Source organism: Phocoena sinus, chromosome 6 (assembly GCF_008692025.1).
Source record: "Phocoena sinus isolate mPhoSin1 chromosome 6, mPhoSin1.pri, whole genome shotgun sequence".
Classification (NCBI taxonomy): domain Eukaryota; kingdom Metazoa; phylum Chordata; class Mammalia; order Artiodactyla; family Phocoenidae; genus Phocoena; species Phocoena sinus.
In genome coordinates, this window is record NC_045768.1 from 69,374,551 (window position 1) to 69,396,855 (window position 22,305).

The window sequence follows — 22,305 nt, forward strand, 5'->3', positions numbered from 1 at the left end:
AAACAACCACCACCACCAACCTTTGCTTGGGCCTCTGGTGCTGTCACCTTGACGACTTTGTTGCGGTTTATCATTTGCTTCACCCATCTTTCTACTTGGACGTTGAATTTCATGAAAACCACATAGCCAAAGTAAGCTGTTAAGAGAAGCAAGCTTTCCCACCACATGATAAAGTTATCCAGGAAAAATATGATCAGCATGATCAAGTCAATGATGTAGAAGGACACATCCCGAAAGAGTGGCCACCATGTCAGGTTTAAGATTTCTCTGGAAAACAGAGCACACATGCCAATGACAAAGAGGATGTTGAACACCGCTGAGCCCACGATTGTGCCAATGCCAACATTGCTGTGAGCGATAAATACCCCTATGAGAGATGTGAAAAGTTCTGGGGCTGAGCCCCCGGCAGCCATAAAGGTGGCTCCAGCCACATCATCAGAGATGCCCAGTTTTTCAGTGATGACAGTCAAAGAGGGAACAAAGAACTCATCGCAGACAATGGCTAAGGCTATGAACATGTAGATCATTCCAACGACATGGAGAATGATGGCACCTTTTCTTCGCTGCTCGAGGGAGAAGATGTCTCTTGGGTAGTCTCCTTGGGCATGAACTGTACTATTCTCAGACTTGCCTTCCTGAGAAACAGGTGGCTGTGGAGTATAATCTCGAATCTTGTCATTTAAATCTAAGAGAGTTCTTTGACGGTAATCGTGTGCTACCCTGGGGCCACTTGCACCACTGGCCTCTCCTGTGCTCGGTGTCTCTGTCTCAGAAAAGGCATTGATTGAAAACGGAACAGTGCTAATGGCTACCAGGCCCATGAAAAGGCCTAAGATTCGAACCAACTTCAGTTTTTTTCTGACATTATAATGTCTCCCGCAGCCAGACGGTGACTTATCTGAACACCATTTCTCAAGGAAAGAGATGGTGGTGGTGCTTTGGTGCAGCTCCATCCTGGGTCTTCTGCTGGATGTGGTGGTCTTCGAATTGTACACTCAACCAGATGGTTCTTTCATACTTTTCCTCACTTTACAGTTAACAGTGCTTCTGGGGTGCCTCCACAATCAGAGATTCTTAGGCTTCACATGAAATATTTTCAACATTTATGCTTAAATAAAAATAAAAACAAGGATATGTGAATCGTAAAATCATGTCTTTTTTACAAAACAACTTGGCAGATATGAAAAAATCCTATCCTATAGCCATGTGACCTTGGGTTAAGTTCCTTAATTTTTCTGTGCCTCAGTTTCCCCATTTCAAAAATTAGGACAATTACAGCACCTACCACCAAGTGCTGCTTTGAGGATGAGTTAAAATACGTGAAGCATTAAGAGTAGGACGTGACACACACTAGGCACTTATGATAGTATATGTACAAAGGCAAACATTTTGGTAAATCCAATGTTAGACATAGACTATGTATTTGTGTCTGTTAAATACAAAAATTTTATAGATGTAGATGGAAATCTATGTTTATCCCACCTTAACTCATGTAACAAATAACCTCCCAGGGCTAAAAAAGGCATCACTGGGCTTCCCTGGTGGTGCAGTGGTTGAGAGTCCGCCTGCCGATGCAGGGGATACGGGTTCGTGCCCCGGTCCGGGAAGATCCCACATGCCGCGGAGCGGCTGGGCCCGTGAGCTATGGCCGCTGAGCCTGTGCGTCCGGAGCTTGTGCTCCGCAACGGGAGAGGCCATAAAAGTGAGAGGCCTGCGTACCGCAAAAAAAAAAAAAAAAAAAAAAAAAAAAAGGCATCACTTCCTTTAGAATTATCTACGTATTTGACAACCAAAACCACTGTCTTTTCTTTTGGTCCAATTATATAATTCCAGTTGCAGGCACACTTTTCTGATTAATCTATCACTTGGCAAGGGCTGAGTGTTGGAGGAGACAGCACTCTTTTCCTGCACACATAAAGATCTCAGGATCCTATTTTTCATGGAAAGCCCCTCCTATAGCAAATGCAGAAAAGTAGCCCTTTAAAAATTTAAGTTTACAAAAGAATGTTCTGATGACATGAACAAACTGTCTTCCCTAAATATCTAGACACTGTATTCAGCTAAAGCTTATTTTAAAAAACAACCTTTAGTCGTATTTAAAATAGACAACTTAGTAAATCAAACAACTTCTAACAAGTAGGCTACTTCAAGACATCCAATGTGTATTTCATAGACAATATGCAAGTTGCAGTGATACCTCTGTCCACAAAATCTGCCAAAAATAGCCCTGACACGACTCTCTAGTAGGTTAGATACCCAAGCAGTTTTCATTCTCTGTCTCCACAGAGAAGGGTAAAATACCCACACATGACAGCTGATATTCCGAAGGTTCCCCTTTCTAATTTTCTTTAAAAAACAGTTTTGTTTTGGGGTTTTGGTTTCTTCTTGTATCAACGATTTCATTTTAGAGGCATTCGCTGAGATCATCTCAGGTGTAAAATAAGCTAATTAAACACACGCCAGTGACACACTGAGATTAGCTGGAACTCAGGTTTGCAGAGGGAGCCCAAATCAAACCAGGCTGAGATGCTGTTACTCCTGAGATAAACCTAACCCAGCACAGAGATTCCCGGCTGGCCTGACAGATGTCTATGCTTAGCGTGAACGATTAAGCGACTCACTGCGCTCAGGGGATTGTCACAAAGCTCGGCCGGGGCAAACGTCAGGGACAGACTCAACTCCCAGGGTGCGCTATCGGCTCCAGCCTGAGCCGGGCTCGACCTGCAAAACCCACCGCTCCGCCGGCGAAGTGCACCCCCAGCCGCGCCCCAACTTTGCCGCGTGTGGTCCCAAACTTTCCCTGGTGGGTTCATAGGAAAATAAAACTGAAGGACAGACGCCCCACTAGCGAGCCAGAAGCTGGGATGCAGTTTGAGGAGGGGCTTGGCCGGCATCTTCCCGAATCGTTGGTGAGTAGGTGTGGAAGGGGAGCGCCCCTCTTTGCGCCTTCCCCGACTGCAGGCCCTGCCCAGCGCCCCCTACCCCGAGCCGGAAGCAGGGGCGGTTGGGGTGGGAGAAGTCGGGGCTCGGAAACCCCGCCCGGGAGCGGAGAGAGTTGGCTAACTCCTTTCGGGGCCTGGGGCACCACGTCCTCCGCGGAGCTACCTGTGAGCCTGCAGCGGGATGCGCGCAACCGGGATACGGGGACAACGACTACTGCGGCCACCAAGCCTGGCGGCTGGCCGGGGCTCGACCGCCCGCACTTACCGGGATCCGCCAGGAGAACGCGCACACGGCGGGGGCCCGAGCGCGGCCCGCCGCTCCGGTCCTCCGCTTTCTCCGGCCCTCCGCCTCCTCGCTCCGAGGCCCGGGCTGCGTGCGGCTCGCACTCGCCGCCGCTCTCGCCGTCCGGGGCTGGGCTGGGGAGGAGACTGAGCCGCCGTGAGCCCCGCGCGCCGCCTCTGGTGCTGCCGGGCCCCCTCCGGCCCCTCCCTCTCGCCTCCGCGCGGGGAGCGTGGCCGCAGGGCGCTCTGCTCCCGCGCTCTCTGCTCCACGCCTCCCGGGCGCAGAGGCGACGCCGGCAGCCGTCCCTTCGCAGATTTCTCTGCAGTGAGGACGGGGGTCAGGATTTGCAGGCGAGCAAGGACGGAGAGGAGAAATCGTACAGGACGGTGACGCGCCTGATTACCAAAGCCTGAAAGTGTTGCCAACTTTAGGGTCATCTCTGCTGGGCCCCTCCTCTCCAATTATCTGCAAAAGGTGACAGCAGTCACACATTTAGGAGGCCATGTAATGTGTAATGGCAACAAAGACGATCAGTGAAAAGGCAAGAAGGCCTGCAGGGTTGTATGTTCAGGCCCAGGGTTTCTGAGGTCTCTGGTTTGGCTGGCTGGGACACTGAAGGATCTTCAGTCTTGCAGTCGGACGTTTAATTTCGTGGGTGATGAAACTGAGACCCAAGACATTGTCATTTTGAGTCATAGACAGCGTTCATATGCTGGCCTCTGGACTCCAAGCCCAGTGAAAGCAAGATCCCCCCCACCACAATAAGTTGAGCCAGGCTTGTTGGGGACTGGAGGCAAGAATCTGGGCCAAAGAGTGGGCGAAGGTAAGGCAGACGGGTTACTGCGGGAAGCCACTTTTACCCCGCCCTGAGATCACCACCAAAACTGCCAAGAGGGACCCACCAGGAGAAACGTTTCATCAAACGTTTTCTGCTCTCTTTACCCTCCACTCTCCTCTTGTTTTCCACTTAGAGAGGGTTTCTTCATGCTTTCCTGGGTCTAGGAGGAATGTTGGTCATATCTGGAAAACTCACTACCTTTGACTTTGGGTAAAACTCTATACTCAGACCTCTACATTTCCTCTTGATAAGTCAAGAGCAGCCTGGAGAAATTAGAAATCTCTTTTTCTCCCACCAAAGCCAGGCATTTAAGACTATTGTCTTGCTAAGGATTTAAGGTCCTATTCTGGAAGTCATAGTGTGAACTTTAAAAATATTTTTTATTTTGGAAGATTCCAGATGTTTACAAATATAAGAGAATAGTATAATAAACCTCCAATAGGGCCATCACCCAGCTTGAACAATTATCAACTCACGGTCAATCATATTTCATCCAAATCCCCTTTCCCCGTGCCATCATTTTAAAGCAAATCCCAGACATTGTATCATTTTATTTATAAATACTTACAGAAATAAAGGAAGCTATCAATCACTTCTTGTGTCAGGAAGACTAAGGAATCAATTCAAATAGGCTCCCACTAGACAAGGATAGACCAATCTGAGCACCAAAAATTGATAACAATTGCAATTGTTTCAAACGTATCAAATATGATTACATCTATAAGTTCATAATGATTCTAAAGTAACTCGACTGGTCGCTGTTGATGGGTAAGAAGGAATTAACTCATTATTTTGAAATTGTTTTAGAAAAAAGAAAACAATCATGCATTTAATCTGCCTTTTCCATACAAACTGGACTTCAGGGTAACCAATTAGCCTTTACTTCTCCCCTGCCCTTGTCTTTGCTTTCCTAGTCTAATAATCCTAATCTTCCCTGACACAGTGATGCATCTGGCTAAGAAGATCTTGTATACAAAGTTCTGCTTAAAAGAAAACAATTATATATATTTTTAAAAATCACACCCTTCCTACTAGGATCTTTACAAATGTTATCCAGCTGACTCCCCCCAGAGCCCACAGATGACCCTGAATCTCCACTTGGTGGGAAGGGGAATGAGGCCCGTATGCAGGTTGTATTGGCTGGGGTTTGTACTTGGCTGCGTATAACAGAAACTCATCCTTAGTGATTTAACCAAATAAGAGTTTATTTTTTGCATGTAAAAAGAAGTCTGATTTAAATCTTGATTTCTAATATACTGTCAAAAAACATTTTAATGTGAGTAATCAAATTAGTATTTTTCCGTGGCTCTTCAATAATGAACTAATTCAACTTTATTGTTGGGATTACATTGTCGCTTAGGCAATGATTATCAGGATTTTAAAACTTAATGACTTGTTATTCTAAGTTTGTTGTTTCAAACTTTTGTCAAGCACATTTCAAAATAAAGAAAAAAGGCTGTAAAATAAATAAATAAATAAATAAAAAGACGTCTGAAAGCAGACTATCCAGGGTTTGCAGAGGAGCTCCACAATGCCATCAAGGAACCCAAATCCTTTATCTATCTTCCTTAATGTATGACTTTTATCCTCATAGCCACAAAATGCTTACCTCTTTCAGATATCACATCTGTGCTCCAGGCAGGAAGAAGGGAAAAAATGAAGAGTGAAAGACAGAAGGCCTCCTTGCTAGGCTTGGCCTTTTTATTTAGGAAAGGACATGCTGTCAAAACTTCTCTTACATTTCATTGGTCACAAGTTGGTCACATGGAGCTGTCTAGCTGCAAAGGAGTTAGACTAATAACTGGGCTATTAATCAGCATGTAGAAAATCAGGGATATACTAGTAATATAGAAGGGGGAAACAAATGTTGGGTGGGTGACTAGCAGTATTTGACACACAGTTCTATAGTAGCTCTATAGCAGCTCAATGAGATCCACATCGGACTGAAGATCTAGCAGCTGAACTTGGCAGTCAACTGCCATGACAGTTGAGAAGGCTAAAACTGCTGTCATTGTAGTAATGGAGAAAAGCTGGCCTATCGTTTGTCTAGGTCACGATATGAAAGCAGTAAAACTGAACAACACCTGTAGGTCTCCCAGGTCCACACACCTTACTGCCTGGTCATGAAGAAAAAGGGAGCCTCATGAGAAAATTTACTACCACCACATGATAACGTATTACAGAGTATCCTTGATCAAGTTCTTTGCTAAGAGATTTAAGTAGAGTGATCAATGGGTATGAATTATTATTAAAGAGCCAACTCTTTGTTTATTTTTAGATATCTGCATAAGTATACACATTAGTTGGCATCATATTTATCCTTCTACTAACTGTATGATTTATTTGAACATAGAGTTTATGGAGGTCATTGGTAATTACCAGTTAAGAATGATGGGATGGGCTCCTGTTGTAATTCTGGAGAGGAGCCTTTCAAAATTCAGTAATGACTGTTTAAAGGTACGGGGTCATACTTAAGCTAATAAGGACTTTTTCATATAAAACTGCCAAAGGAAAAAAGAAACCAGGTTCCACTTCAAGATGGTGACATAAGAGGATGCTGCACTCACCTCCTCCGACGAACACTCCAAGTCTACACACAGAACAACGTCCTCTGAAAAACAACAGCAACAACAAAAACTGGCTGAGTGACTCTTACCCATTGGGTAGGAAAGGCTGGGACACAATTTTACTGTAAGCCCCACCCTCAGTGTGGTGACCCAGAGTCAGGAGGGAACTAAACGCAGAGTTGAGAGGCGCCTATTTTCTTGTCTTGGCATGTTGGCCTGAGGGACAGACATCTGATTTGACACACATTTGGGGGCCTGCTGGGATGCTCTCTGGGGATAGAGACTGATGGGAACCATTTTTTCTGCTCTCTGTCTGCCTTGGGGGCACGACCTTTTTCTTTTTTTAAAACTCTAGGCTTTCTTCCTCCCCTTTGCTTGCTTTCTCTTTCTTTTCTTTCCTCTCTTTCTTCCTTCCTTCCTTCCTTTCTTTCTTTCCTCTCTTTTCTCTCTTTCTCTCTTTCTTTCCCAGTGGGCACCATCTCTGTGCTCTCCCTCTGCCTCGCTCCAGAGCACCAGTATCTCTTGGAAGGGATCTTTTACACATGTCTGGTATCCCGGTTTTTACTTCTGGTGCCCGGTCTGTCACCCAGAGGATAACCCTGGATCACTTGGCTCTGGTAACCAAGAGGGCTTACACTTGTTGTCTCATAGGACTGTATATATTTGTATTCTTTAAAAGCTGCCACTTGAGCATTTGGCTTCAATCAGCCTAAATCTGGGTGCTGACTGAGGTTCCCCACTTTGGGACACTGACAGATCTTGGCACACCCTCAACTACTGAGAGCCACTAAAAGTAAAATAAGCTGCTTGGACAATCACAAAACTCTGACAGGCAACCAAGAGCTAGGGTAGGTTTGAATGATGAGGTTCATCTTCTACATGAGGCCACTCCTTCAAGACTGGGAGAGGTGGCTGTTTTATCTAATGCATAGAAACCACACAGAGAGTCAAGCAAAATGAAGAAACAGGAATATGTTCCAAGTGAACGAACAAGATAGGGAATTCCCTGGCGGTCCAATGCTTAGGACTCCACGCTCTCACTGCCGAGGGCCCAGGTTCAATCCCTGGTAGGGGAACTAAGATCCCACAAGCCGCGTGGCATGGCAAAAAAAAAAAAAAAAAAAAATCCAAAACAAACAAACAAAAACCTTAATGAAAACTGCCAAAGGGATACTAGTAAAACTTACTAAGCACCCGTATCATTTTCACATAGAAACACAGGATGGTGTGATTTAAGGTAGGGTTGGGAAGGTTCCCTTTCCCCCATCCAAAATGACATCCCCAATGGGCACTGTGCCTACAATTCCACCATGAGTAATTTGTTATTTTGGCTTTTTATTTTACATCTTTGGGATTTTTTTTAACAAAAGTAAGTGGCTCTAGAGTTATTGTGATAATAAACAACTTTACATTGCTTTTGACTTGACATTTAGTCTAAAGGAAAACAAAATTCTAGCAACTTTTCATAAGAGGAAAGTGGAGGAAAGAAAGCTGAGTGAGCCAGAAAGTTGTGGGCAACAAAGGTAAAGATGACATAGTTAGGTTTTACTTTGTCAGTTTAACCACTTTTTTCAATCTCTTCTGATGTGCTTTTTTTTTTCTCCTTTCTAGTATAATCTCTAGCTTCTCTGTTATCAACATCTGCAGGCAATCAGAACATATATGAAAGATTCGATGTGCACAAAAGCAGTAGTTCCCAACCTTGACTCTTGTTAAACATTAGAATCAATGGGGGATAGTTTTAAAAGACTCTGACAGGGGCTTCCCTGGTGGCGCAGTGGTTGGGAGTCCGCCTGCCGGTGGAGGGGACACGGGTTCGTGCCCCCGTCCGGGAGGATCCCACATGCTGCGGAGCGGCTGGGCCCATGAGCCATGGCCACTGAGCCTGCGTGTCCGGAGCCTGTGCTCCGCAACGGGAGAGGCCACAGCGGTGAGAGGCCTGCGTACCGCAAAATAAATAAATAAAATTTAAAATAAATAAATAAATAAAAGGCTCTGACAATGACCTTCTTCTTCCCCCCTTATTATGAGCTCTTTGAGAACAAGGATCAGTATCATGTATTTTCCAGCATCAGGCACAGGGCTTGATATCTATTCTGCACACGGCTGTGGAGTGAACTGAGTTGTGGCAAATGCAGTTCCTTAAAGGAGAGTGGGTCAGTCAGGAGGGTGCAGGTTATGCTGCAGTAACAAAGAGCTCAGAAAATCACAGTGACATAAAACAACAAAGGTTTCTGTTTCTCACTCACATTACCTGTCCTCTGTGAATTCTGCTGTGTCATCCTCACTCCTGTCTCCAAGTTGGTCACTATCTAGAACATTGCCAGTTGCTGTCATAAAGAAAAGACACATGGCAAATCTTGTACTTGCTTCAGCTTGGGAGTGATACATTTACGGCTACTCACATTTCACTGGCTAAAGCAAAAAGCATGGCCATGTCTATCTTCAAAGAAGCAAAAAATTGCAGTTGCACTACGTGATTGGGAGAAGAATGGAAAGATTTGGTGACCAGCACTAATGCCTATCATGATGGACAACAGGAGCAAAAAATGGAACTAACATATATTATGTACTTACCATGAACTAGAAGTTTTCACCTATCTCTTTTCAATCCCATGAGTTTTAGCACTATTACGATTCCCATTTTACAGATGAATTAACTGAGGCTCAGTAAGGCTAAGTAGCTTGCCCAATACTAAGCAGCTCTCATTTGTACCCAATATTGGCTCCAAAGCCCATTCTTTCTGCTAATCCTCACTTGTATATGACTGAGGTTTTTGGTCCCTGCCTAAGTAAGAGTAAGTTGCATTTTTCCTGATGGGATTACATCCTTAGGTGATTCCGGTGGATTTTTTTTACCACCAGCTGGTCTGTAATCTAGCATAACTATCTACTTCCTAAGAGGATCCGTTTTGCTTATTTAAAAATCACAGGTGTAAATATCAAAATAGAATCCCAGTGTGCTCTAAAAAATGTTCTCCTCAGGTTCCCAACCCTGAGCTGACTTTGTTTTCCTTTGCATTTGGCTCATTTTTTGGCCAGGGGCTCTCGCCTTCCAGGTCAATGAGAACCATAAAAGCAGAAACAAATATCTGTGGGGTTAAGGAACGCAGTACAGGCTTCTTTGCTTTTGACAGTGGTTTCTGCAATGGCACTTAAAGCAACACACCCAAATCATTGCTCTTTCTTTTTCTTTTCTTTTTTTTTTTTTAATCTATTTAGGAGATGAGAAATGATGAATGCCTGTTATTTTTACATTAGAGACAGGAATTTTTTCCCTGGCTTAATCAGGAAGCACAAAAACTGAGTTTCTCTTTGCGGCACCAGCTCAGCTCCGGGCTCCTGGGCGCCGAGGCAGGCGCAGTGCTGAGGCAGGGCTCAGAGGAGTGCAGAAGCACAGACCATCGATTTCATCAAGAAACCTGCAGTCTAGAACTCTGGCTGTCTTCCTGATTCCAGCAGGGACTTCCCGAGTGACCTCCAGGGTGTCCCTCAGTCTCTCAGAGCCACGTCAGCAAGGAAATAAGGATAAATAATACTGGTAAAAAGGAGATACTCTGGGGAAGAGGCAATTCCTGAAGAGGAATTCAGGATAGCCCATTCAGAGGGCAAGCAAGGAGCACTTCTTTCTAAAAGCTCAAAACACTGTGCTCCTGCTGCTTTCCTCCTTAAACTACATTCTCTCTTCACCTATCTCTGATTCAGAATTTCAGTATAAAGTTAAAATATTGGGATAAAAGAGAACTGTGCCTTGAGCCCGTAGGAATATGCTACTGTATCCTTGGTTTTGAATACTGAAATAAAATACTTGCTTTATTCACTTCATACAAGTAAAATGAATGAGACACTAGTCATTTTCCCAGCTCAGGGGTCTCACACTATTCCGCTCAGCAACACCTGACCCCCCCTCCAAATAACATATGCACGTGTTGCGGGGAGGGGGGGCCCCCCCGGCCCAACACTGGGATTCAGTCAGTAAGCCTACTTGATGCTTAATGCTCCCCATCTCCCCAGATCGGCCGCTATTGGTGATAATAGTGATCACCGCTCTTTCACCTGCCGCTCCTTTTGGCTTACTTCTCAATTTGTTCAAAATCAAGATGGAAGACGGGTGATATATAATGAGCACCTCAAATACTCCAGATATTTCTACAAGGCTTATAAGTCCTGCTTCCTGGGCCCTGGAAATAACCATTTTCAAACGTTTCAGGTATCTTATATCTTTTCCTCTGGTGCTTATCACAATTTCGTGAAGTAGTAGGCTCGGTTTACTATTCTTGATTTTTCTGATTTGAATGCTAGCTGTTAAATTCCTATTAGGGAAGAAAAAGAGTTCTTCCTCCTACAATATTCGCCAACCCACCCCACCCCACCCGCCGACTCCCTGAAGCCCTCATCGCCACATAACCCTCTCCCCACCCTTTCAATAAGGTTGTGTTGCCATTTTGAATAAATGAATATTCACGTCCTTTAATGAACACATCTTGAAATTATGCAAACATAATCATCAGTTAGTTGAGCTGCAGAGTATACTAATTCGCCTCAAACTCTGTTAGAACTGTACATTTTCCCTTCAGCATTTTCAGATGGAGGGAATATCAGTTGAGCTACCAGTTTCATGTTTTCCCCCTCAGGGAACGTCAGTCCTGGAGCCCCGTGCCCTCCTGCTGCCATGTGGACTAACAGCTGTCAGGGCCTGCTTCATGGTTGGCATCCTGGGAATTCTCTTTGTGCTGAGAGCCCTGTTTCCTAAATCCTCTTTTCTTGTCTACTTTCCTGCTTACTGAAGCACAACCTCCAGTATCTTCCTCAGAAGGGGACATGGGAGAAATTTTGAACGCTTGTGTGTCTGTAATGCCTTTATCCTCCTCCCATACTCTGTTCAAAGTCTGGCTTTGTGTAAATTCTTAGGTTAGAAATGATCATCCTTTGGAATTTTTAAGGCATTTATTTATTTCCTGTCTTTGATGTTTCATTGTTGCTGTAGAGAAGCCTGATGCCATTCAGATTCCCAGTCCTTTCTAATGGGATCTAGTTTTTCTTTTGAGAAGATTTTAGAACCATCCCTTAGTTTTATCATTAAAACTTCACGATAATGTTCCCTGGAGTGGATCTTTACTCATTCATTTTTTTTCTGCTCTAGAAACTCATATACATCTGAGAAAATTACTTTTGTATATATTGAAAAAATAATTTTCGGGCTTCCCTGTGGTGCAGTGGTTGAGAGTCCGCCTGCCAATGCAGGGGACACGGGTTCGTGTCCCGGTCTGGGAAGATCCCACATGCCACGGGGCGGCTGGGCCCGTGAGCCATGGCCGTTGAGCCTGCGCGTCCGGAGCCTGTGCTCTGCAACGGGAGAGGCCACAACAGTGAGAGGCCCGCGTACCGCAAAAAAAATAAAAAAATAAAAAATAAAATAATAATTTTCTTCTCTCCATTATCTCTACCTTTTTAGGTATCTCTGTTACTCTGATTTTGAACTTCCTTACCTGATCCTCTAATTAAGGTATTTTTCCCTCCATTTTCCATCTCTTGAGAGATTCTCAACATTATCATTTAACCCTTCTAGTGTTAAAATTTTTCAGCTTATTCCATTTTTTAAAATATTTATTTATTTATTTAGGCTGCTCTGGGTCTTAGTTGCAGCATGTGGGATATTTAGTTGTGGCATGCAGACTTTTAGTTGCGGCATGCATGGGGGATCTAGTTCCCCGACCAGGCATTGAACCCGGGCCCCCTGCCTTGGGACATGGAGTCTTATCCACTGGACCACCAGGGAAGTCCCCCAGCTTATTCTATTTTTAATTTTTAAAAGCTCTATCTTGTTCTTTGCACATTTCTTTTATGTATTGTTTCCTGTTTTTATTTCTTAGGTCTGTTAGCATCTCTTCTCTCTCTGAGACACTGTTAGCTTCATGAAGCCATGGGCTTTTTCTGCTTTGTTCACTACTTTATGGTTCAACTCCTAGAAAAAATGAGTGCCTAGTATAATAAGCATTTGATAAATATCTTTGAATGAATGAGAATATTTATTATGCTTATTGCAAATTTCCTTCTTCTCCCTGAAGTTTCAGTTTCCTGCAAGTTCCTTTTTTGCTGTTTGTTCTGGCTTAGTTATCATGTCACAGGCCTTTCTAAAATGTCTGGTCCACTTTGGTAACTGTAAATAGCTGGGTGAGACACTAAAATGCTAATTCAAAGCTCCTGCTAAAATGGGACGCTCAGGAAGAGGGTTTTACTCTATGGTAATCAAGAAGGGACTCAGCCATTCCACTGCAGGAAGCACAAGCATCAGGATCTCTATACAATTTATAGACTTTAAGGTAGCTCACACTTGACCACAGCTTTGCCAGATGTCCCAGCCAACTCTGATTGAGTTTCTTCAAAGGGTCAACCTCAGTCTTCTGCTAGGTGGAAGAAGTTGTCTCCTGGCTACACAGGATGGGGAAAGTCTTTAAAGGTCTCATTGCTTCTTTAAGACTTTCAACCAAGCTTCCTATTTTCAGCCCCATCCTGTATCCCGGCTCAGCTGGTTTTCTGTTGCTGCTGTAATGTATTAGCATAAACTTAGTGTCTTAAAACAATATACTTTTATTACTTTACAGTTCTATAGGTCAGAAGTCCAGTATAGTCTCACTGGGTTAAAATCAAGGTGTCAGCAAAGCCCCTTTCTTGGAGGCTCTAGGGGAGAATGTTTCTTGCTCATTCAGGTGTTGGGGGGATTTAATTCCATGCCGTTGTAGGACTGAAGTCTCTGTTTCTTTGATGAGTGTCAGCTGGGGTCAGTGTTCAATCTCTCTTTGTGGTTCATAATGAAGGCTAGTAGATCACAGATGTTTTGTGTTTAATCATTTGGCTTTCTCAGTCCACTTTGATCAGCACTGCAAATCTGCTTAATACTCCCCTCTCTCTTTTTCTTCACACTCCAGTTTATTTATGTGGTGCATTAGTTTCCTTGGGCCTCCAAAACACTTACCACAAACTTTGTGGCTTAAAGCAACACAAAATGTATTCTCTCACAGTTCTGGAGGTTAGAAGTCTGAAATAAGGTATTGGCAGGGCCACAATCCCTCCGAAGGCTCCAGGGTAGGATCCTTTCTTACCTCTTCTTAGCTTCTCTGGTGGGTCCTGGCAACCCTTGGCATTCCTTGGTTTGTAGCAGCATCACTTCATTCTCTGCCTCTTTTTTCACATGGGCTTCTTCTCTGTTTGTCTCTCTGTATCATCTCCACTTCTTGTAAAAACACCAGTCATTGGATTTAGAAGCCACTCTAAATCCAGGATGATTTCCTCTAGAGTTCTTTAGCTAATATCATTTGCAAAGACCAAATTTCCAAAGAAGATCACATTCTGAGGTGTCAGGTGGACATGAATTGCGGTGGGGGGGGGCATTATTCAACCTACTACATGTGAAGTTAGAGTCCAGGTCTGAGAAAATAATAAGGTTGGCCCACATTCTGACCACTGCAGCCTTGCAAATTCTACACGAAATTGTGTCACCAAGGTGTATTTTCTCCTCCTCGACCTGTATCTTTAATTTTTGTTGTTCCAAGCAAGAGATTAGATTTCTCATGCCTTGTCATTTGTTTTGAGGGAATATCATTGAGCTCGGAAACATTATCTATTACTTTTTTGGAATTCTCCCTTAATTTGCCCAATATCACTATGTTTTATAGAAATTCTTTATCATTGGTAGTTTGGGATAGAGCCGTATATTGTGTTCATGGTAGATGGAATTCCCTTCACTGTATGATTTTACTTTATTGTTAATTTGGAGGCATTTTAGTGGGACAAGTGAAGAAAACATACATTTACAGTACTACCTTTATAAAAAGACTACTTTTTTCCCCCAAAGGGCTACATTATACCTTATGGGTGGATAATTTATTGAACAATTTCCCTATTACCCTACTGTTATTTTTCAATTACAAATAACACTGCAGTGGACATCATTATACTTGTAACTCAGTGTGCACACTCTCATTTACCTTGAAGTATGTTTCTTGCTACTGGAAACTCTGGGAATTCATGTGTGTCTTTCTCTCGTGAGTGGATTGGGGAGGATGAGTCTTCTCTGCTGATGCTCTTCCATGGAGGTCTCCACTTCTCCCAATAACCAGTGGATAGTCTTCCTTGTAATTAATTCACTGGGAGAGCCAATGGGCTACCAGTCCTGTCTTGGCCAAAGTCCTTAGCAAAAGTATTAGATTTCTAAATCCACGCACCTATGGTCAATTAATCTATGACAAAGGAAGCAAGAATATACAGCAGAGAAAAAACAGTCTCTTCAATAAGTGGTGCTGGGAAAACTGGACAGCTACATGTAAAAGAATTAAATTAAAACATTCTCTAGCACCATATACAAAAATACACTCAAAATGGATTAAAGACCTAAACGTAAGACTGGACACTATAAAACTCCTAGAGGAAAACATAGGCAGAGCACTCTTTGACACAAATCACAGCGATATCTTTTTGGATCTGTCTCCTAGAGTAATGGAAATAAAAACAAAAATAAACATATGGGACCTAATTAAACTTAAAAGTGTTTGCAGGGGGCTTCCCTAGTGACGCAGTGGTTAAGAATCCACCTGCCAATGCAGGGGACATGGGTTCGAACTCTGGTCCGGGAAGACCCCACATGCCGCGGAGCAGCTAAGCCCATGCACCACAACTTCTAAGACTGCGCTCTAGAGCCCGCAAGCCACAACTACTGAGCCCATGTGCCAAAACTACTGAAGCCCTCGCACCTAGAGCCCATGCTCTGCAACAAGAGAAGCGACTGCAATGAGAAGCCCGTACACTGCAACGAAGAGTGGCCCCCGCTCGCTGCAACTAGAGAAAGCCCGCACTCAGTAACGAAGACACAATGCAGCTAAAAATAAATAAATAAATAAATAAATTTTAAAAAAGATGTGGTGTGTATATGTATACACACACACATACACACACACACACACACACACACACACACAATGGAATACTACTCAGCCATAAAAAAGAATGAAATGATGCCATTTGCAACAACATGAATGGACCTAGAGATTATCATCCTAAGTGAAGTAAGTCAGACAGAGAAAGACAAATATCATATGATATCGCTTACATGAAGAATCTAAAAAAAAAAAAAAGATACAAATGAACTTATTCACAGACATAGAAAACAAACTTATGGTTACCAAAGGGAAAGTGGGGAGGGAGGGATAAATTAGAAGGTTTAAATTAACAAATACACACTACTATATATAAAATAGGTAACCAACAAAGATCTGCCGTATAGCACAGGGAACTAAACTCAATATTTTGTAATAACCTATTAGGGAAAAGAATCTGAAAAAGAATACATTTATTATATATATAAAGGAATATATCTATTCAGTTTTGTATATATATATATATATATACAAAACTGAATTACTGTGTTGTACACCTGAAACTAACATGATACTGTAAATCAACTATACTTCAGTTAAAAAAAGTATTAGAAAAGAGTCACTGTTTTTCCTCAAATACTTCCAGTCCTACTAGTTTTCCATGCCAGGCACACATCAGACTCTAATGGAGATAGTCCTTTATTAAGAATATCTCTTGTCACTTACAAGGAGAGGTTTATGCAGAATTTGAGGGGACTGATAGTTGATGGCCTGACTGGTTGTTAAAGTATTGAAGTACTCTATACCACTTGGTAAATTTTATTATATTGATAGTAACAGTGATAAGCAGTAAAGTTAATTTATAATATAACTCTAATATAAATTCATTAGTTCTACTATAACACCCCTTGACAAATGGCCACCTGTCATAACAACATCTGAGAAATAGTTGTAGCTCTACCACCAGTTGGCCAATGTCCAGTAAGCAGTGCTGTGTTCTTTACAAAACTCTCTGTGTTTTGGGAGAATCACCAGTTTATGTTCATCATGGAATTATAGTTGCTATTTCAGCTAAATATTGTGCTTTTTTATTTGTCTTTTATAGTTACTGTGTTGTAATTCTTGAGTAAGTGCATATTTTAATGTTTTGAGATTTAAGAATTTATAACAAAAGGTTGAATACAAACACCTAGAATGAAGGAACAAAAAAGTTTGGATATGTTTCTCAACATTTCTGTTATATATAGTAACAGGAACAATTTGGATCTGTTGGAGTATAAAAAAGAGATGATATCAAAATTATATTATTAAAAGGTAAAAATGTTGAATACTTAAATCTTTATTAAATTAGGAAACATGTTCTGTTAAATCTCATGATTTAAACAAAGGAACTGGGCTTCCCTGGTGGTGTAGTGGTTGAGAGTCCGCCTACCGATGCAGGGGACACAGGTTCGTGCCCCGGTCGGGGAAGATCCCACATGCCGCGGAGCGGCTGGGCCCGTGAGCCATGGCCGCTGAGCCTGCGCGTCCGGAGCCTGTGCTCCGCAATGGGAGAGGCCACAACAGTGAGAGGCCTGCGTACCGCAAAAAAAAAACAAAAAAAACAAAGGGACTTTATAATCATCATTAAGAAAAAATTTTTTAAATTAAAAAATGGGTGAAATAAAAAAACTCAAAAGTTTGAAAAATCCAATTCTTAAAAAAGTAAAAGTCCTTAAAAATAATGGACAGTTTTAGGCATGAATATTTAATAGAACTTCAAAAAAAGAATACTATCAATATAGATACATAATTATAATCTATATTTATAGTCCTGGCTTGTTAAAAACATATCTCCTGAAATGAAAACACTTCTTGTTGGAAAACAAAAATCAAGACAGTAAAATTTCACATTGTTGATGAAGTTTTGATTGTTCTATGTAAACATACTGGAATAATTTCCTTTAAATGAAAAATTCAATACTTTGAAGAGAGTTGGAAGTTTTTTTAATATTGGGGAGCTGATGTGAATAAGATCTGAAATGCTATAAAAGTTTTTGTGATTGATGTCAGAGAAAAAATATTTCTGTGAAATATACTGACATAAAAACCTTACTGAATTTATACAGATGTACCAGTGTAATGTTAGATTTTTAACCATAATTTTTAAAAGTTCTGGATATTTTAATTTGGCACTAAGCCCCCCTATTCAATCATTTCTGGGTAATGCAATTAAAGCTATAGAATAAATGTTTTCTTGATAATTATATATTTACTACTATTCATCAAATAAACATCAGAGAGATTCACCCAGTGTTCTGGAAGGGATGGAGAATGAAATAATGAAATTAGGGAAATATTTGCATTTCTGTTGGCAGCTTATAGTGCTAGAGCTGAAAAGCAGTTTGGAAATCATACCATTGTTACAAACTGTGAAATGAGGTAGTTGAATATTTGAGAAATGAAAAAAAAAAAGTTTTGAAATGCATTACAGAATTGCGGTTTTTAAAAACATCTTTACTGAGATATAATGCACATACCATTAAATTCATCTTTTAAAAATGTACAATTCAATTGTTTTTAGTGAAGGAAAAGTGATATTTAGTGAAGAAGAAATGATATTGACAGTAGACTGTGGTCTGAAACATCTGATGTTGTGGACAAATAGGGAAGAGCGAATCCTGCAACTTTGTTCTTTTTCAATATTGTTTTGGCTATTCTGGGCCCCTTGCATTTCCATATGAATTGTAAGACCAGCTCCAGCTCCTCAATTTCTGCAAGGAAGCCTCCTGGGATTTTGGTAGGGATTGTGTTTAATCTGTAGATCTATTTGGAGAGTGTTGCTATCTTAACAATATTATATCTTTTGATCCATGAACATGTGAATTCTTTCCATTTACTTAGGTCTTTCATTTCTTTCAACATTGTTTTGTACCTTTTTAAGTACATGTATCATACATATTTTGTTAAATTTAATCCCAAGTGTTTTATTGTTTTTAAAGCTATTAGAAATGGAATTGTTTCTTAATTACATTTTGGGATTGTCAATTACTAGTATACAAAAATACAATTAATTTTTGTATATTATCTTATATCCTGCAACCTTGCTGAACTCATTTATTAGTTTTAACAGTTTTAGTGGATTTCTTAGGATATCCTATATACGAGATCATGTCATTTGCAGAAAGTTTTACTTCCTCCTTTCCAATCAGGATGCCTTTTATTTCATTTTCTTTCTTAATTGCCCTTGTTATAATCTCCAGTAGTATGTTGAGTAGAAGTGGCAAGAGCTGTCTTGTTCCTAGTCTCAGGGGGAAAGTGTTCAATCTTTCACCATTAAGTATAATGCTAGCTGTGGGGTTTTCTAAGATGGCTTTATCAGATTGAGAAGGTTCCCTTCTACTTCTAGTTTATTGAGTTTTTTAAAATCATGAAGTGTAGCTGGATTTCATCAAATGTTTTTTCTGCATCTATTAAGATGTTCGTGTAGGTTTTGTCCTTTATTCTATTGATATGGTGTATTATATTAATGATTTTCAGATATTTGGAGGTTTGGTTTTAATAAATGATATTCTAACAGATATTTTCTTTAACTTTACAAGAAAGAAATGTTTCAATTACTAAAGCCGATATATTTGACAAACTACCACAGTGACTGAACACATGCTAACATATTATTCTTGACACCTGTCAGCACAATATGATAAAGGTGTATAATGCTGTGAATAACGAAATAGCCTTGTATGAAAGCCCACCTACATTTCATGGAAAATATTGACAAGTCTTGACTTTGTCATTTATCATATTGAATTACCCTCTTCAGCTAACATTTAATAAGGATGCTTATGTTTTACATTCAGGTTGTTAGTAAAGTAATTGAATCAGACAGTGCCATGGACTGACATTCCCTGTGATATTCTTCTAGAGACTACTGTTTAAGTTTACATGAATCCATTAATCAATACTTGAATGTTTGGCCATTCTTCTAATAAGTAATCCACCCAACAATGCTGTCATGCAGAGAATATTACTTCATCTTATTCAAAAATACATCTTAAGAGACTTACTCAAACTAAAGATATATATGGTTAATTCCATTGTACTGTACTCTTTGAGGTACTTTGTTATTGTGCTCCCAGTAAAAAAAAATTATTAAATAGAAACTTCACTTACATAGAGTTGGGAGACCAGAAGAGGCGCTCTCACGCCCTGCAACAATAGCAGAGCCCAATAGGAAGAAGACAGACCCCTCTCCTTTCCTGGCAAGAACTCAGCCAATGAAAAGCCATGGACCCTTTGTTTACTACAGCCCTCCTGACCAGCCCTCCTGACTCCTCCTCTCTATTAAAGCATTCTCCTTCCCTTGCCCTGCAGGGGCTTGCATGTGGCTCGCCACTGTTACAGACCCCAGATTACAATTCTCTGCTGATTCCAAATAAACCAGTTTTTGCTAGAGAAATATCTGGCAGTTTCTTTGTTTCATTTCAACAGCCGCAAACCCTTGAACAGTGCCTGACACATAGAAGGCTCTTAATAAATGTTTGCTACATGAGTGAATGAATTAAATTCCTTGGTGTACTAACCTAGAAAGCAATCAAAAAAGAAAAACAAATTAGGTTACCATGATTAGTTCTTGGGGAACCCATGTGTTCAAATGCATCTAAATTATGAGCTTGACAATTTATTTTCATTGTTAGGTCCAGGTCTTATATGGTCTTTAGCTCACACATTCTCATGGACCTAAGAAAAAAAAAAAAAGCCAACTTAGTTATAGGGCCTTAGAAGGGGTCTGAACAAGTGTGGGTCCCTGAGTCTTAAGCTTTCTTAGCTTCTCAGTAAATTGCCTTATCTAAAATGTCACTATGAATTGATGCTTGTATAATGAATGAATGGATGAATGAAATTCTTTCTTTTTCCTCCTAAAAATTAAGTCAAAACTTTTTCATTGCCTCATTTCAGTTTGGCTTTGGATGTTAAACCAGATGAAATTAGAAAGGGCATGCTATTTATCAAATATTAGGATAATTCAGATGAAAGAGTATTACTAATTTTATTTTTAAGATTTAATTATCTGGGAAAATCATAGCAAAAAACCCCCAAAAACTGAAATTTAAAGTTTCAAGGAATATAGTTGAAACCAAGCAGGACCCTGTGGGTCCCCACCACCACCCTGGGTACAAATCCTTTCTGTGTCCCCCATTTCTTATTTGTAAGAAAGAGGCTTTGGCCTCCTAGAACCTCCCTGAGTACCAAAGGGCAGTTTCAAACAGTTGCTAATCAGAAAAGTGAGGGATGCAGAAACAAAGGAGGAGCAATCAAGAAATAATGGTGTAGTGATAGGACAGGGTCCTGGTTCCTCCTCAAAGAGTATACATAATAATATATCTTTGAGGGAATTCCCTGGCAGTCCAGTGGTTCGGACTCTGCGCTGTCACTATAGAGGACCCAGGTTCAATCTCTGGTCAGGGAACTAAGATCCCACAAACTGAGCGGTGCAGCCAAAAAAATATATAGAGATAGACAGATAAATATCAGATATCTATCTATCTATCTATCTATCTATCTAATCTTTGAGTTCTTCTGCAGGAACTAAGGCCCCTACCCAGCTGGAGGATGGTAACTTCAGGCTAAGCACAAGAGTCCTGGAACACGGCCCTGCTACTTCACCACCAATCAATCAGAAGAAAGTCCGCACACGGTGGAAGATAAATAAGACTCTGACCCTCTCCCCAAATGATTAAATGCCAATAACTTTCCCTTTCTCCCTTTAAATACTGTCATGGTCGAGCAGAATCTTTGGAGTTGGTTCATGGATACGAGTCTGCCTTCTCTCCATGTTGCTGGCCTCCTGAATAATGCAACCTTTCCTTTCCAACCAACACTTGTCTCTCAATTATTGGTTTTACAGCAGCGAGCGCCCGAAATTGAGCTCAGTAACATAGTGGAATCAGCATGGTGTGAAGACTGGGCATACTGTGTAAAGAACACACGGATCAGGAACAGGGGGCTTGACTTGCCATTAACTAGATGAGGGACCTTGACTAGGTCCCTCATTTCTTTGTACTGAGGCAGGAGATAGATGGGCTCCAGGTTAGACATTTACAGCCAGCCTCTTGTTTACACTTCCAGATAGAAGTAACAAGAGGAACAGGGTAAATAGCTGGACTTCGCCTTTGGTGGACACTTTAAGATAATGGTAATGGCAGGGGCAGAGAGGAGCTGAGTCCTGCCCAGATAAGAGATAAAGAGACAACATATTTCTCATTCTCGAGGTCAAGGAGACCTTCCTGACTACACATGCGCAGAAAGCCTCCTCAGGGGTCAAAAAGGGAGGGGGCGCCACCCCATAGTAGGTGAAATCTGGGTGAAATCTGCTTTAAACAAAACTATTGCCCTGGGACTTTCCAAATGCTTTGAGTTCCCTTGTGTAAGGGCTACTTTACACCAGTTCCAATATTGTGACTCCAAATCTTCATTTGTTCAGTCAGAGTTGCAGGATACTTTTTTTCGTGATGAAGAGCATGACGATCCACCCAAAAATCTTTAAAGTGTAAGCCATCCCTTCTGAATGGTTATGACTTTCAGTCAGTTCAGAGAACATTCATAGAGGTAATTCTAAATGCAGGGTACTATGGGGAAACTCAGGTAGATAAATTTGGGTTCTGCTCCCCATAGACTCCCTATAGATGAGGAGTGACACTGAGTGATCTTTCTGGGTTCTTTCCAGATCTTGTTTCAGGTTCATAAAAGCAATAGCCACCATTCCTTGTCCTTAAATATAGATTGTACTGGCAGGTGCCTGAAATAAAACCACTATAACAGT

The 22,305-nt window shown here is 41.3% G+C and overlaps 1 protein-coding gene across 3 annotated transcripts in view; it reads right to left on the reverse strand.

Annotated features, from left to right (window-relative positions):
• SLC24A2 (solute carrier family 24 member 2) overlaps positions 1–1,015 on the reverse strand; it is a 241,757-nt gene extending 240,742 nt beyond the window's left edge. The window contains exon 1 of one of the 3 annotated variants that reach the window (XM_032635591.1): positions 21–1,015. In XM_032635591.1, coding sequence (XP_032491482.1) covers positions 21–953 — 933 coding nt within the window. In that variant the 5' untranslated portion in view covers positions 954–1,015. The remainder of the gene's footprint in view (positions 1–20) is intronic. The other 2 variants (XM_032635590.1, XM_032635592.1) reach the window with 2 other exon arrangements.
• Between the last annotated feature and the right edge of the window lie 21,290 nt (positions 1,016–22,305).